Raw genomic sequence first — 16,564 nt, forward strand, 5'->3', positions numbered from 1 at the left:
GGATGGTAATTGAGCTATTACAAGGCCACGTATCGGCGCAAATAAAACACGCGATGCTAATAGCGGCCAGTGAGCTAGAACAGAGAACCGTGACCAAATCGCCGAGACGCCGCGCCGTATATCTCGGGCGCTTCTCGTGCACGATACTCGTCTGATACTCGTCTGAACAACTACAAAACCACCAAATGCTCAAAAATAAATCGTGGACGTTCGTAGCGCGCTGGACACCACCCATTCCTGTCTGATCACCGACGTTCAGCTGCATTGGTCGCGTCCAGTACAGGAGAGGGGTTACCGCTCCAGAGAAAAAGAATTCGTTCCAATTGCATTGTAGGTTTTTTCAGGCCTTCAGAAATTTCGAATTTCTTCGTCAAGGATCCTCCTGAACCTGTTTGGCATAATTTCCAAAATGCGCCCTTTCGACGAGCACAATAATAATACGTTCGATCAGTTGCTTAAATATTTGATGGTTAATTAGTACGACGCCCACAATTAAAATTCCCCAACTCTCAGGCACTAATGACAGTTCCAGCGAGTTAGTTGGATTCATCGTGGTAGAATCGAACCCCAAGAGAGAGCGGTTGACGGGGAGAGGAGGTTCTCTTTCTCCGGAGCTTAATTTCTGCGGTCTGTTCGTATTAGTTATTCGACTCGCGTCGCCCCGACGACTTGGGATGCGACGCCCCCACACGGTCGGGGATGAGGCGTCCTCATTGTGTCGCGAACGACGTACAAGGATGACAAGGTGACTCCCTATCGCAATATTGATAGCGCAAGGCGCTGGGGAACCGGGGGAGGCTGCGCCCCCGAAGACGTAGATCTCTGGACGTGTCTCGATGCTTAAGTGCTTCGATAGTACCTTGGACACCTCGGCGTCATATATTTCTGCACCTAGGCAATGGGGAGTTCTCGATATTACACGCTTGGGAGGAAGGAGACTATAGGTGTTACGGTTATAGAGCTTATAAGTATAGACTATAGGCACCCGTAAAGTATCGTGGAGCAGCTCATAAGTATCCAGGCCAGAGGCCTATAACCCCGACCTAAAGGTCATGAACGTGTTCTATCAGGGGTTACTGAACTGGGGATAAAGGAACTCAACTCCAGCGCGATGCGAGGATCCCTGGACCCTTCTGTGTCACCCTGAGTTAAGGAGTTAAGCTCTGTTACTAGAGACACCTTGATTGCTAGGACCCTGAGTGCCTGGGAAAGATGAACGTGAACCCTAATTCTAGACATCCCAGTCGCTGAGTACTCTACACGTGCGGATACTTTAATGAGTTACTATTTGAGGAAGAAGGATCGAGCAGGGGAGGGGCCTTTTATCGTTCGCGTCCGGCGGTACTCGTCCACCGTGAACAACTCGACATGAAAGGGGACGCTAAAAAGAGGCGTGTCCTCGCACGAACAGGCAAACGCACCGATGGAAACACGCAATAAGGATCCGTTTACTATCTGACGCTAACGCGGTACAGTGAAAGTAGTCTTTCGAGAAGCTGCGATTCTCGTTAAGAGAGAATGGAGAGGCGCGTAGGAGTCGTAACGAAGAATCGTTTCACTTCCGGTCGACCAGTGGATCCTACATGACCACTGTAAGCATACAAATGGTGATTTTTAATATGAAAACTGACGCTGTTACGTCACTAGGTGTTAGTATCGCGTTACTGCTGCGTCACAACAACGTCAGCAGTACGTCAATACAGTGGTCATTTCCCATGGCGATCGCGAATTGCCTGGACGTCTGGCAGTCCCTCCAGCGTTCGTCCCATCTACCATCATCTGCTGGTGGTCCAAGCTCACTCGGTAAGGGGGTCCCTGCAATATCCGCGCCTCGGTCGATAACGCATCGCAGTGTGCAATAACGAATCAGTTGGCTCGGGAGGAAAATTAATGGTACATGCAACGCGTCTCGTTTTTCTCGGTTCCCGATGGTACGACAGAGAAACGCAAGTTTCCAAGGCACGTAATTGCCTGCGGGCCCAAATGCTCTTAGTCTCTGAATGATCCTGGGAAGACTAATGCTCCGAAAGGATCAAGATTTTAGAAAGGTTTTAGAAATTTCGAAGCTCATAATGTTCTAAGTATGAATAGAGTCCTAAACGAGGGTACAAGGGTCTCGTGGCCGCTCGAGGATCAGATTTGGATTTTGGGTATGGAGCTTCAGATTCTCACTTTGTCCCATCGAAAGAATTCCTTCGATTCTCGGAGAGGATGCATTAACGCTCGGCCCTTGTCCTCCCGTTTCGCACGCAATAACCATAAGCTCCAACTACGTGGACGCGGTCTGGTGCTCCCGGAGGAGAATGGTCCCCTGTATATTTCTCGCGGACAGTTCCAGCGATCTCCGCGGCGCAAAAAGCCGGACGTGGAACCGTTGAAACGCTTATTAGACGCAGAGTTTCCTCGAGAATCCGGAGAACGTTCGTATCGCGGCTCGATAACGACGTCCGCGTGTTATTTTTCGTCGTAGAACCCTCGTATTCGCGGTACCCGATAAAAAGTTCCCGTTAACGGGCGCTCCTCGAGACGATACTCACCGATAAAAAGTTCCTCCTTTATCGTCGCCGCGGACGGTGCAATTAAATTCAAGGACTACGTTATTAAAATCAGAGGGGGACGCCAAATTGCCAGGTTCGCGCGCGGAGCCGCGGGTTCCGGGGTCCTTCGAGCGCCATTATTCCTGGGGAACAATAAAGGGGTTGGCAAGAAAGTGGGTTAACCCGATGACACACTGCACCGTGGGCAATTAGGTCGCGGGGATCCCGTCCATCCCCTTTATTCCGTCTCCTTTGCGGATAGAGCCGCTCTTCCGCGAGATAAGAACGCGAGGAAAGAATCACCGCGATTCTTCGGGGTCGATTCCCGCGCGTTCATCGCGACCCTTTCAACAGCGGATCTCCACCGGTCTTCATTCTTTGTGCCTCTCAGCCCAGCATCCAGGGAGCCACCCTTTTCGACCATTGTCTGCGCCTCCCTTTTATTTTCCTTCGTACAGCTCGTTAGGCCCTTCTCGCCTATACTGCAGACCACTTCGCGGAACTCATCGAGACGCATTGCTTTCAGTCTGAAGCGTCGAGAAGCAATTTCTTGATCTCTCTCGCTGTTAACCCTGCTCTATATTCGTAATTATTTTATTAGTATCTCTGTTTCGTTGGCATTCCAAAAATCAGTATATATACCACCTTACAACAAACATTCTATTTTAAAGGGGATGTGGAATGTAAACAAACGAAGATCAAGAGAATTTCGGTAATTGCTCCAGTATTTTAAGTGCGTAGCATCGATTCTCCAAAAGGAAAGGTATCCAATATTTATTCGTGAAACTCTCGGCTATCGTTCCCGTAAATAGTAAATAGTAAATGGTTGGTTCGATCGGTGCAACCCGGTGGAATTGAGTTTTCGAAAAAAAAAGAGACATGGTGCGGGGGCATGTAACAAATGGTTTCCGGGAAACTTAGTTCCTCCGGAGGCACACAGACCCAGGGTATTTCGGAACAATCTCGTAAGACGAGCGGACTGGACAAACCATCTGTAACCTGTCTCGCGGGAGTTATGCCCGTGCTGTTTGTTTCTATTGTGGTTGCCAGAGAAATCGGTTCCATTTGCAGACCTTAAGGGCTACGGAATACTATCTGCATTCGTAACGCTTTTCCTACCGGCTCGAGATCGCTGACATCCTCCAGGTTACGTAATCGCGTTCGCCTTGTGTCATTTTTCTAGACGGGGTCGACGCAAAGAGGATAGATCCTTCATTGTTCGTGGTGATTCGATTGATTTGAACCATGTTATATTTTTTTCTGAGTTTTGGGACGCCTAAATCGTGGCGTTGAGGTGGGAGTTTGGTCACAAAAAAAAAAATAGAATAACTCTGCAGATGGGGAGGAAGCTTTCACTCTAGATTGCCGTGTACCCGAATAAGCGTATTGTCAGTTTTCGACAATAATCCGTTACTCTGCCCCCCCGTTTCTGGATCGTCATTTCGCGAATGAAAACATCCATGAAAGTTCGCTCGGCCGTCGTGCACGCAATTTATGCCGGGCGCAAATAATCTCTGAATAGAGCTTTCAACTGATTGCTACATATTCTCCCCGTATAGGACGGCATCTGCTTGGGTAATAATTAATTTCAGAGAACGGAACTGGGCCACGATCGATGTTTCAGAGATCAGAAACGGCCTCATCGATCGCTGGAACCCCGGAGGAACGATCATCCCCCCCGTAATAGTTTTCTTCGGATGGTTTTTTCTTTTCCCCGACCCGACGCCCGTGCTTTTTTTTTATCGAACAGCAAACAAAACGGGGCATTTCTAGCATGTCGCTAATCGCTGCGCGTGCAACACGCAAAATGATTTGCGACTTGTCCGCGGCATCCACTTTTAATACCAGCCATCGAGCCTATTTACCGTTCGCGTTGCGAAGAATGCATACGGGCACAAATCATCGTCTCGTCGCATTTAAAATGCAAAAATAAAGTGTTGTTTGGGTCGGCCAGATGGAATATTTATTTGAATTTTACTCGAGCGAGGGCCGGGTCAGAGCTATTTAAAGCGCACTCGCGAGCCTCTTGTGTGGCCGATCCGACGTCTAGGTACCACCGTAGGAATTCCGATATCTGCCAGACACTCAGGCATCTGGAGACTCTGATACCTAGGTGCTCCTAACCCTCCTACTCGCTTTAATGATTGAACAACGAGACCCTGACTGACAGGGTCCTCTGGTACCTTTGAACGACATTGACTACTTCGTAGATTCTTGCAACGAGTCCTCGTTTTTGGTATATTAGATCAAATCAACGTCATGGTCAACTATTGCTTCTCTTCAGGACTATTATATCAACTAACCCAAATTTCTGGTACCTTTGAGTAATATTGAATACCTCGTGGATTCTTACAACGACTGCTCGTTTTTTGGTATATTAGATCAAATCAACGTCGTGGTCAATTATTGGTTCTCTTCAGGACTATTATATGGGCTAACCCAATCTTCTGGTACCTTTGAATGATATTGACCATCTCGTGGATTCTTTGTTTGGTATATTAGATCAAATCAACGTCGTGGTCAACTATTGGTTCTCTTCAGGATTATTATATGGATTAACCCTTTGCACTTGGCTGTCTCTTTTGAAGAGACATCCAGCAAAGAATTTGGATGTACCCTCTGAGGAAACACAACGATATTATTGTTTTGAAATGATTATAAGCAAGAATGTAAACCAATATGTTTACTTGGATATTTACTATCTATTTCGTAAGAAAGTGTGTTTGAGTTAGCAGTAGGTGATCGAAGAAAAATCTCCGAGTGCAAAGGGTTAAATAAGAATAACTGTAAGGAACAGCTATCACTTGCAATTCGTTCAAGAAGAGGAAGACCAAACAAAGTCACGAAAGTTGATGGATCTTCCTAGAGTGAAGTCTGTTTTTTAATTTTTGGTAATATTTAGCGCAACATTGAAAGTTTTATGCTTGTTTTCGGGAAACTGCTTCGGTGGTCGAAATCTTAAAATGGTTAAGTGGAAGTATATCGACTAAACAGAGTTTTTTCTGCTTGCAGCACATGGTGCAGACAGGAATGGCTGCGCCCTACGGTGGGGGTGTCTTCCCCCCGCCGGTGAATGGTGTAGCGGGCGTCGTGGGGGCGGCTGGAGCAGCCGGTGAAGTGAAACCACCACCGCCAGTCCAGGTCAAAGAAGACAACAGCGGCGCGCCCCAGCAGCCACCGCCCAGCGGGCCCCAGGTGCCACCGCCAGCAGGTGCCCCACACCAAACAGCTCCCGGTGCACCCACCGCGGCCAGTTTTAGTCCCCCACCGCCTCCAAACGGCGTGGACCAACAGGCTATCGTGAGTTATCCTTTCGTTACCATTTTTATTTCTTTTACCTAGCGTTAAGACTAGTTGGAAATTACTCAATGTCGTTGGGGGCGGGATGTCTGTTGTACGGAATGAACTACATCGTCGATGGCACTAAAAAATGGTTCCGGTATAATCGAAGCGTAGAAAATGTAATTAAGCAAAAATTCATGAATCAATCAAGGGGGTAGTAGAACGTAATCTTTCGATGGGTTGGAATTTTGGGGGAGGAACACTGAAGTATTTTTGTATCAAGTTTCGACGCATATATTTAGATCTATGCTTGAAGAATATCCACAATTTTTACACGTACAAAAATATTCAATATCTTGGAAGTTACGGTAGCCTTGGTAAACGGTGCCAACATGGGCCGAGGACATTTCAGAAAATGATATTTAAAAAATACCACGTATATGGGTGACAGAACTTTTAACAGTGGAACTGAAGCAATTAATTCTCAAGTTGAAATGTTAGAGAAAGCAAATTTTAATGAGCTTCATAAATTTTAATGGGGTTACGAAGGTAACTACTACTACAACTTTTAAGTTGTGTAGTTTACAATTGTCTAAAATCAAAGTTTTGGTCTCGTAAACAATTTTACGAACACGAAGACTGATCCTAACTAAAGCCAAAGTTCTTATTTCCTTGGTATCTTAGAGTACAATTGACAATAACTAAATTCCCAGAAGCGATCAGTGAGCTTCTCAGGAATCATCTTCCGTTAAAAAAACGATTGACGTTTCATGGTACGATTGTAATTTTTGCAAGTCTCTCGAGAACTTTTACCAAAAATCTGAGAACCATCGACGGAAAATACGCAGAATTGGAGGTCGAAGTCTGCCGTTTTAAGACTGCAATCGTCCATAGGGACGCGTTCGCGAGCTTTTAGAGAATTCGAAACCCATCAGAGTCCTCGTGACCGAAAGATGTGCACTGTGGGGTCTGTGTCAACTAACCCGGGTGCCAGGAATTAACAAGCCGGGAGTGTCCCCGTAACGCTGACTCTCGTCCCCGGAATTCGCCCGTCTACTAAATTGAATTAACGAACGGAATTACTTTAATTAGCACGGTTAATTAGGTGGCTTTATGAGTCGTGGTAATTGCCGCGCCGTAGACCTCGTCGACGAGTTATCGCCGCTGTTATATCAGCGCCGGGCTCGAATAAATCTGAATTGTTCGCACGCGAAGATGTTCGGGATTTGTCCGGGCGTATCGAGGGGGTGAAAAAAGGCGAAAACGGGGGAGAATTTGTTTCAACGGCGATGATTTTCCGCGGGGAACAAACTGCACGGAAAGAATTCACGCGCGTCTGGCTCGATAAAGCCGTCTCTAATATCGCTCTGCTCCTCTGTTTGCATTTACGCGGCCGCGTTTAATACAGTACCACTGCGTTCGCTAGCTTCCCGTATTTTAAATCTCTTTCGGAATTTTTTGGTCAGCTTTTTAGCATCGCAAATGATTCAATTTTCATTTTTAAAGTTACCTTCAATTGGAACTGAATAATTGTTAATAATATAGATAGTGTAGAGGAAAACCCCAACTTCAAGTTGAGAACACAGATCGATAGACGAAGACGATGAAGTTTAATAATTCCTGAAGAATCTGAGACCAAAAACAGTGAACCGATTACTTTGTTTGACAAATTACGGTTGTACACTGTTCTTGCGCCCCTTTTGATAGCGTCAGGCCTTCCATTGGTATTAAATAATTGTTAATAATATAGATACAGCAGAGGAAACCCCCCACTTCAAGTTAAGAACACAGATCGATAGACGAAGACGATGAAGTTTAATAATTCCTGAAGAATCTGAGACCAAAAATAGTGAACCGATTATTACTTTGTTTGACCAAGTTACGGTTGTACAACATTCTTACGCCCCCTTTGATAGCGTCAGGCCTTCCATTGGTATTAAATAATTGTTAACAATATAGATACAGCAGAGGAAACCCCTAACTTCAAGTTAAAAACACAGATCGATAGACGAAGACAATGAAGTTTAATAATTTCTGAAGAATCCGAGACCAAAAACAGTGAACCAATTACTTTGTCTGATCAAGTTACAATTGCACAACGTTCTTGCGTCCCTTTTGATAGCGTCCAGGTTTTCCAAGGTGTCTGTTTTTGGATTCTGACGTAATCTCGCTGGAACGTGATCAGGAACCATGGATCTCTCGTCCGAGGAAAATCAGCGCGAGTTTTCCATCGCGTTGGTAACTTTCGTTAGAAATTCTGTGGGAGAGGCGTGGCGACTATGAAGGACGAGCAGTCGCACGATTTGGTCACGAACGACGACGGACAAGGACGCGCCATCAAAGTAGCTACCGACTGCGGTTTCGGTACACCGATTCGAGTGGCCAATCAGCGTCCCGTGACCTCGGTTTTACGGGGTCGAGTTCCGTCACTGCATCCGCCGGAAGACGGTCTCCGTGTGCTCTCTCGTTCCCCTCTACGAGAAGTGCAGAATGTCGACGAACCGGGTTTACACGGTCTAGTTTCAAACAGAACACTCATTCTCCGGTTTTTGGTCGTTCTTTCTCAAAGGATTTATTCTTTCTGAACATCGTGCTCTATAAAATATTGAAAAATCATCGACTCTCAATTGTCCATAACGTCTCGTTTTGCCTCTCCAGATAGGTAATTTAAGAGCCACTAATTTTTCAGCCGCCCCTAACATTTTTTTTATTCACAACCAGTTTTGAATCGACGTGGCTACGTCTGTCGTCGTGGCTACGATTCAGAGAACGTTTCGCGAGACGATGGTGTCTAATTAACCCCGCCAGGAGACCGCGTTTCGGACACGGTTGAACCGAGCGTGAAGAGTTTCGAACAATGTCGCGGTTCTGGACGGCGTGGTTGCTTTGTCCGCAGCTCGTCTGGTCAATTAACCAGCCCCGGTTAGTCAGCGGCTCGTAAACCTGCAGGCGCAGTTCGTCCAGGTCGCTTTCCACGCGCGAATTATCCCCAACGCACGCGGCTTAGCCTTCCACGATATTTTCGGTACCGCAAGACGCGTGGAAACCGGTCGCTTTAAAGTTACAATCGAGTTTTATTCGTCGATGGGTCCTTAAGAATCGTAGAACTCGAGACTTCGAGGGTTTGTTTCGAGATTGGGGGAGTCCGCGAGACCTACTTGAAAACTCGTATGGTCGAAATTTACTATGGAACCGGAGAATTTCGCGAGGAATCTGATAGGAGATTGGCAGACCTTTAGATATCTGCGTTGGAACTTGAGGAGCACTTTGAAATTTACCGTGGAACTTGGGGGACCTTTAGGAATCTACTTGGAAGATAACAGGTTTGAGACTGCCATTTTGAAACTCGCTGAACCTGATGGAATCTATCGTGAAGCTACCGCGCGAAGTCGAAAGTATGAGAAATTCATTTTGGGAGTCGTAGACGCGATCAAAATTTCCTATGGACTTCAACGGCTCCTCCGGTACTTTGCAACTAAAAGAGCAAAAGTGATTTTGCGACTGGAGAAACTCTTGGAAGTCTACTGCGCAAGCGGTGGATTTCGTAGTTACCCTCTTTGGGGGTTGGAAGACTTAAGAAATTGATTTTAAAACTCGCAGATGTCTCGGAAACCTGCTCTGTATCTCGAGAGTTTGTTAGGAGTCTACTAAAACGCTTATGGAATTAATTCTGAAATTTTCAAAGGTCTGTTGGGATAGGTTGTTGTAGGAACTACACTTCTTGTGGGGTGACAAATCTTTCTTTATTTTTCGTTGTTCTCGGATAGAGCGCGCAAAACCAAGTGTCGTTATTCCTCGCTCGTCTCCGTGTCGACCCCTCGGTTGCACTGGCAAAATTGTTAAACAACCCTGATTGGTTATCCCCACGCGTTGGGCCTTTCCAATCAGGACCGTTTATTTTTCCCAAATCACCGCCTATTTCTTACGCCCACGGCGTGCTTGTTTTCGAAACGGCGTGGTGATTGAGGGGGACGACGTTGCGCCCTCACTGCAAGATTTCCTTCGGACCACCCGCGCTGGGCCCACTTGGCGAAACTCCGATGGGTACGCGTCGAGTGTCCTCTGGAAATCCCTAATTTACGACGGTCTCTATTTGCTGTTGAGGGGCGTAGGAAAAGAATTTACTAAACGCATTCGATACGCGAGTCTGGAAAATATCTTCCTCAAAAACAGCTTCGACGAACGAGAGTCGTAAATTACGTGGGCCGTTTGCACGAGAGAAAAACTTTCCCATGTGCGCACGACCGGTCGCTACAGGTCTCAGAAAATGCTTTCGAAACCTACTTTGGAAGTGGAAGACCCGAGGAAGCGATTTTGAAACTCGAAGAACCCTTAGAGCGTTTCTTTGAGATTTGGAAGACTCGAGAAATTTATTTAGAGAATTATTAATTTAGAGAATATTTTAGTGCTCGTACAAGTCCACTTTGGTTTTAGAAGAGCTAAGAAATCGATTTCCAAGCTCTCAGGGGTGTTCTTTGGATCCATTTGGAATCGAATGGTCTGAAAAATCTGAGAGTTCCGTAGAAATCTATTTCGAAACTACGTTTTAGAAGCTCGTCTTGGGATTGCAAACTCTGGAGAGGGTGTGGTTCTGGACGAATCCATCGGGACCTGCAGTTTATGGAAATCTAGCACGAATCTAGGACGTCTCACAGGGAATTTCGAGGGTCGAATTCTTAGGATTATGAATTCCACCAGAAGATGTATTCCAGCTTTGAAATTTAAATGGCGGTTAAAGCTTGAGGAGCACTCGAGGTTCCGCTTTGTGCTTGCACAAATTTCAAGATCAAGTTTCAAATTTTTCCCCAGGAAGCTTCGATACCGTTTCCCCGGACAATGGGCCGATTTTAACGACCTTCGAGCGCTCGTTTTCGTCCAGCTACACCTCCCGGAAACGAATCGAGCGGCCCTCGAATTGAATTGCTTCCGTGCAGAGGCCGCGAATTAAAAGTTCCCTTTCAGCCGTGGCTCTCGTCTCGCGTCGCGTCGTTCTTTGACGTCGGAGCAAAACCTCAGACAGATCCGGTTTTCACCGAGGCTCGAGTGCGTTCCGGGAAAGTTCGCGAGCCGTCTCGAAAATTTCCAATTGCGCTTCTTTGCGGCCCCCGGGTGCCTCGTTAACCAATACAAAGTCGCGTCTCGAGCAGAAATGCCAGACGGAGCCCCAGATGCACCGGGGACACCTCATTCCACTTTCTCACACTATGCCTGATGACGCGTACATGAGCTCGTAGAATTTCGGACAGTCGACAAAGGTAAACTGACACATGCCCTCTTTTACGATTCTCCGAAGTTGCCCGAAGTACTTTCGGACCGTCTCGTGGGAGTCGGGAGAGACGGCCTCACATTTGCCTCCTTGTAAAGTACATAGCAATCATATGAAAAAGTTAAATGAAATTAACAATTTTTCATCTGCCAGCCTCTACTAGTCTCTGCTGATCTCTGCCTGCGTGTGCTGAACTGTGCTTGCCTCTGCTGGCCTCTGCTGGTTTCTACTTGCTTCTGCTGACCACTGCTTACCACTCCTAATACTTCTGACAACGTAGGAGATCCGCACATGCTGGCAGAGGTCAGCAGAGGCCAGCAGAGACAAACAGTAGCCAGTAGTAATCGTTATACATTGCCAGATATATCAGAACTGGTCAGTAAAGGCCAGCATAGACAAACAGTAGCCAGTAGTAATCGTTATACATTGCCAGATATATCAGAAGTGGTCAACAGAGGCTAGTTGTAATCGTTATACGTTGTCAGAAGTATTAAGAGTGGTAAGCAGTGGTCAGCAGAGATCAGCAGAAGCAAGTAGAGACCAGTAGAGACCAGCAAAGGCAAGCACAGACCAGCACACGCAGGCAGAGATCAGCAGAGTCCAGTAGAGGCCAGTAGAGGCTGGCAGCAGTCCTTTAAATAAAAAAAAACAGAGTTTTTTATGGCCAGTTCTTTAGGAGGATCCAGGGAGAAACAAACGACTGGGAGTGTAGGGGAGCAATAAATCCCCGTCAGGACAGAGAGAAATCTCTATTATTCAAGTCAGACCCGAGGCTTTTTCGAGACCCGGAACACGGAATCTGCGAACGTTTCTTCGCGGTTAACGCCGCTGAAAATTCAGACTGCCTTTTTACTTATTTAATCCCCCGTCGGCTCGAAGGGTGGAAAATTAAAAGGCCAAACGATCCTCGTATCGTGGACGAAACTTGGGAGGCTCGTAGAAACATCGTTCCAACGAATTAAATTAATAGAATTGCTTCGCAGCGGCGGATCGATCAATCTTCTTAACGATGAGGCATGCCAATTTGCGTCGTTAAAATTCCGCCGGGCGTCTTCGGGTAGGCAAATTGCTCGCGAGGAGCAAAGACTACTCTCGATTCTCGTTTGTCGGCTGTTAATTCCCTGCTTTGGTGCTCGAATGAAAGCGCGGGATCGTTTCTGCGGCGATTAATACCGAAGGTTTGATTTAAAGGGAACGTTTAAACCTTCGCTGGCGGTAATTTAACGCGAAACCTGCTATTGATCTTTCTAATGACACGTCGAGTAACCATTAATTTGATAAACGACGTTAAACACTCGCGTTTAAACAAGCTTCGGCGCTATATTTCGCCACGTTGGTGTAATATTTTCGACGAAAAGAATTAGAAAATTATTTCTGTAGCCTGCCTGCAACGCGTCGAAGGTGCAATTCGACCGAAGTTGAACGTAAACTGACGTTTATAACGCGGAATGAACATAAACTGGGTCGGTAAGCGTTTCTGTGCAGCCTTTGAAGCGCCGGATGGCTTTCAGAAATTTAATTCTTGAAGTTTACGTTACCCGCGAACCTCGTCGACTTTGGAAATTGTTCCGTGGACTATTATTTACGTCATCGCGCGATTGTTTTACACGCAGCGGAGCAATTAACATAGACGGTTTTGACGGGAAATTGGAAATTGATCGCGGCACAGGCAACTTGCGAAACAAAAAGTTGCTGGACGGACTCAGAAACGACGAATTTCGGGAATTTCGTTCGACAGCGACAAACTATCCGTCGAATCGAAATAATTTCGTCTAATTGGAACGAGTGTCCAACGATCGTAAAATTGTTTCGCGCGAACGGGAGGACACGAAGGGGGGCAAAAAAAAAAAAAGAATCAGGAACGACGCAATTTCGTTCGATTAAACGCGTCGCGATCGGCCTCGTTTCCGCGAGAAATTTCGATGGACGTACAGTTTCTGTATCTGCCCTTTTTTACTTTTTTCCCCCCCTGTCGGTCTATCGTCAGGAACAAGGCGAATTTTTTCAATCAAAGTTTGAACGACCTTCGAAGCGTAGTTTCCCGCAAATTGTCGGGCGTTCGAGTGGAAAATTTTTATTTCGTTACGAATGGCGACAACGTTCTGTCAAAGAAGGGACGAGGATTCGAAGGAATGGCGGTCGGGAGAGTCAGTTTTCCTCTGGCAAACTCGACCACCACGTGTTCCGGGTCTCTTGTCTCTGCAGCTCGCGAAGAAAGTTTTAATCCACCGCGAAACAAGTTTTACCGCGGCGCCCGATCGTATCCAGCCGCGTATCGACGCTCCCCGTAATCTCCTCCGGTGCGCGTCGGCGTCGATAGTCGATGAATAATTCGTGAGTCTCCTACGCCGAGCACCAGACCGGATATCTCCGTGTCTGACGCTCTCGCATCTAAATTTCATCGCGTCTACCGTATTGTCGGACAGAGGAATTAATTCTGGTTTCAATGAACCGCCTCGCTCCACGCGGCAGCCACCCCTTCACGTTCGAAACTATTTTATTCCAAATCCCATCCTAAACTTCTATTTTTAACCCGTTAACTGTAGGACATTATAGTTAACACGTTCTCTGTCCGGTCTTTCAGTGGCGTATTCAATAGCACGGTGATATGATTCATATACGGATCATAAACAGTGAACGTGCTTGTTGGGAATTCCAACACTTATTAGCGGCCCCCTTATTTAGTGAATATTAATTAAATTACTTGATTGGCAATTGGGCAAGTACCTTAGGGTACAAAGCAAACTGCCGTACTCTCAAGCCGTTGAGCACCGTACTTTGGGACTATACCTACCCCTTGGGACCACCCTCAGTGGGTGGAATTTCGAATATCTGAGGGCTGGCCCACATAGGATGGGCAGAGGTTTGATTGGATACACAAGGTTTTCACCTCCTTTTGAATATGTATAAAATCGCGGGGCATTAGACTTTCCAAGTTAGAATAACACAAGAACTCCATAAGAACATTGAAATTTAAACTGTTAACACATGTACACATTTGTAAATAAATTCAAGTGTTGTAAATAGTATTGATCTTCTATTTGCTAAATAAAACGGCTCCACGAACATAGTGAGAGCCTACAGTGTTGATATTTATTGCATTGCGATGAATAGTGAAGAAGTAATTTGGGGTGGATTTAATATAGAGCCTTTTGCTGAATCTCACCCATTGCATTGAGAGTTATCGTGTATTTTTGACATTAAAAATTTTGTAATTAGAATTTTATTAACCCTCACAAAGATTGAATGTGTTGATATTTATTGCGTTGCGATGAGTAGTGAAGAAGTAATCGTTAAGGGTGGATTTAATATATTTTTGCTGAATCTCATCCATTGCATTGAGAGTTATCATGTGTCTTTGACATAAAAAATTTTGTAATTAGAATTTAATTACCCCTCACAAAGATTGAACGTGTATTTCGTATATTTTGGACAGGGAATATTTTTACTTTTAGGGAGGTTCGAGTATTAACGAGGATCGGGTTGCACGGGAGGCCTTGGGCTTATCGAATTAATTGCACGGTCGCACAGTATATCGTCTCGTGAAATTCTGCCGTGCACGTGAAATATCTTCTTCGACTAACAATAAGTGTGTATTAATAGCGAGCGGGAGCGTGGCTCAAATTGCTTTAGTTCCGGTACGTGGCTAGCTCTCGTAGTACGGTGTCGAGATAAAGTTCAGTAGTCAGAAATTGTACGTAGCAGCTGGTGCTGCGTCTGACTATACGCGAGGCGTGTTCACTTAGGCTCGTTAGTAGCGTAAGGGAAGATAAGGTGGGCGCCGCGTGGCTGACCACTTACGGACGATTCTACTTGGAGGCTCCCCGAACAATATTTGTCTACCTGTCAGCGTTATGGATCCGAAAATAACCGCTCCTCTCCCCCCGTAAATTAATCAACGCTGAAACCCATGGACGCCTTAATGTAGATTAAAATATTTAAAAAATGAATTTAATAGAAAACATCGAAATATATTTTTGTATCTTCTACACACGACACCGTTAGGGATATTATAAAGAGGCGTGAGTAAGTCCAGTTAAATGGGGGTTGAAAAAAATAATGGCTGTCAAACGTCGGCAGATATTTCGTGCCGAAACGACCCAGAAATTGCACACCTCTTTGCGTAAAATTAACGTCGACGATCGTATCTTGGCTCGTGTACTTACCCACGCGGACCGTAAATGATTTTTTGCCGCGATTAGGGGAAGACTGAGTGGATCCAATTAACCAGGGGTTTTGAAATTTACCACCCTGCGAAACGGAATCGTTCGTCTTGTTGCTCATCGCGTTTTCTGATTCTTGTTAAAACGGGATTCTAGGTTGCAAACTCGAGATCGAAGTTAGGGGCGCTTTGCGCCCTATAATAGGACACCGAAGAAAAATTTTAACGCGCAAGAGAGTCGAAGCTTCGAGACTGCTTTAAATTTAAATACGACCTTTGACTTTCTGGAGCTAGAAATCGGATCATCGTAAAGTCAAAGGTCGAAGAGGTCTAACGTCGTGGTAACTTCGAAATATTGAAAATATCTGCGCCATTGTTATCGTTTGGAGTATCATAAATTATCATCGACGAGTGTTTAAAGTATTTGTTGAGGGATTGAGCAAAGTAATTCAAAATTTGGTGAATGAAACTTTCTGATGTACTCAACTTCACACGTCAATGTTAATGACGAGTGAATATTTGTGACCCAGGTCCCCGCTTGGTGCCCAGATGTGTCCTACGATACCTGACTCGCCATAAAACATCTAGCACTGGTTTTCGATGTTATTGCAGGTAGTAAAGTCATAGAACACCTGGATTTGAAGGGTCATGCAAATTTGAATGAATTTAATAATTAAATAGCCGTCTTAATGGCACTTGAATATAGGCAAAACTTGATTGTGTGAAAGGTCTGACTCTACATCCGCTGGCTTTATGAATTTACTGTTACGCTGCAATACAGAATAAATCGTAATTGTTATTTCGCGTCGTAACAGTATTAAAAATTAATTTGTATTCGGGTGTACGACTAACGACTGTTTTGTTTTTCGACGACAGTCGGAGGTGTTTCAGGCAGCGGTTGCAGCAGCGGCAGCTGCAGCTGCAGGCGGCGGTGGCCAACAACCAGCTCCAACACCGGCTGGGAACGAGACCAGCCCCGAAGGTACCGTCGAAGGCAGCACCTTGGTACCTGTCACTTCCGGCGCGACGACACCTGCGACCGCTACACAGGGTACCGACCTGAAAAGTCAGCCAAAACGCCTTCACGTCAGCAATATACCTTTCCGTTTCCGGGACCCTGATCTCAGGGCAATGTTTGGGGTGAGTTTCACTTTCCTCCCATTGGAGACGTTGAAGATTGTCTTTGAGTGGTGTTCGTTATGTGACATTCAGTTTTCTTTCGTCCGTAAAATGCGTTCTCACGATAGTAATACCATTAACCGCTTAACGTCCACCTAAAAATACTCAAGAGTATGATATCTAATCGTTAAATTTCTT

At 45.7% G+C, this 16,564-nt stretch overlaps 1 protein-coding gene across 7 annotated transcripts in view; it reads left to right on the top strand.

Annotated features, from left to right (window-relative positions):
- LOC122400918 (RNA binding protein fox-1 homolog 2-like) overlaps positions 1 to 16,564 on the top strand; it is a 324,965-nt gene that overhangs the window by 223,707 nt on the left and 84,694 nt on the right. For all 7 annotated transcript variants that reach the window (XM_043402678.1, XM_043402679.1, XM_043402677.1 and 4 more), the window contains 2 exons: positions 5,550 to 5,837; positions 16,124 to 16,387. In XM_043402678.1, the coding sequence (XP_043258613.1) occupies positions 5,553 to 5,837; positions 16,124 to 16,387 (549 nt within the window). In that variant the 5' untranslated portion in view covers positions 5,550 to 5,552. The remainder of the gene's footprint in view (positions 1 to 5,549; positions 5,838 to 16,123; positions 16,388 to 16,564) is intronic.

The sequence above is a fragment of the Colletes gigas genome, unplaced genomic scaffold, assembly GCF_013123115.1.
Source record: "Colletes gigas isolate AHSC1104 unplaced genomic scaffold, ASM1312311v1 Colletes_gigas_Sc00020, whole genome shotgun sequence".
In the NCBI taxonomy this organism is placed as follows: domain Eukaryota; kingdom Metazoa; phylum Arthropoda; class Insecta; order Hymenoptera; family Colletidae; genus Colletes; species Colletes gigas.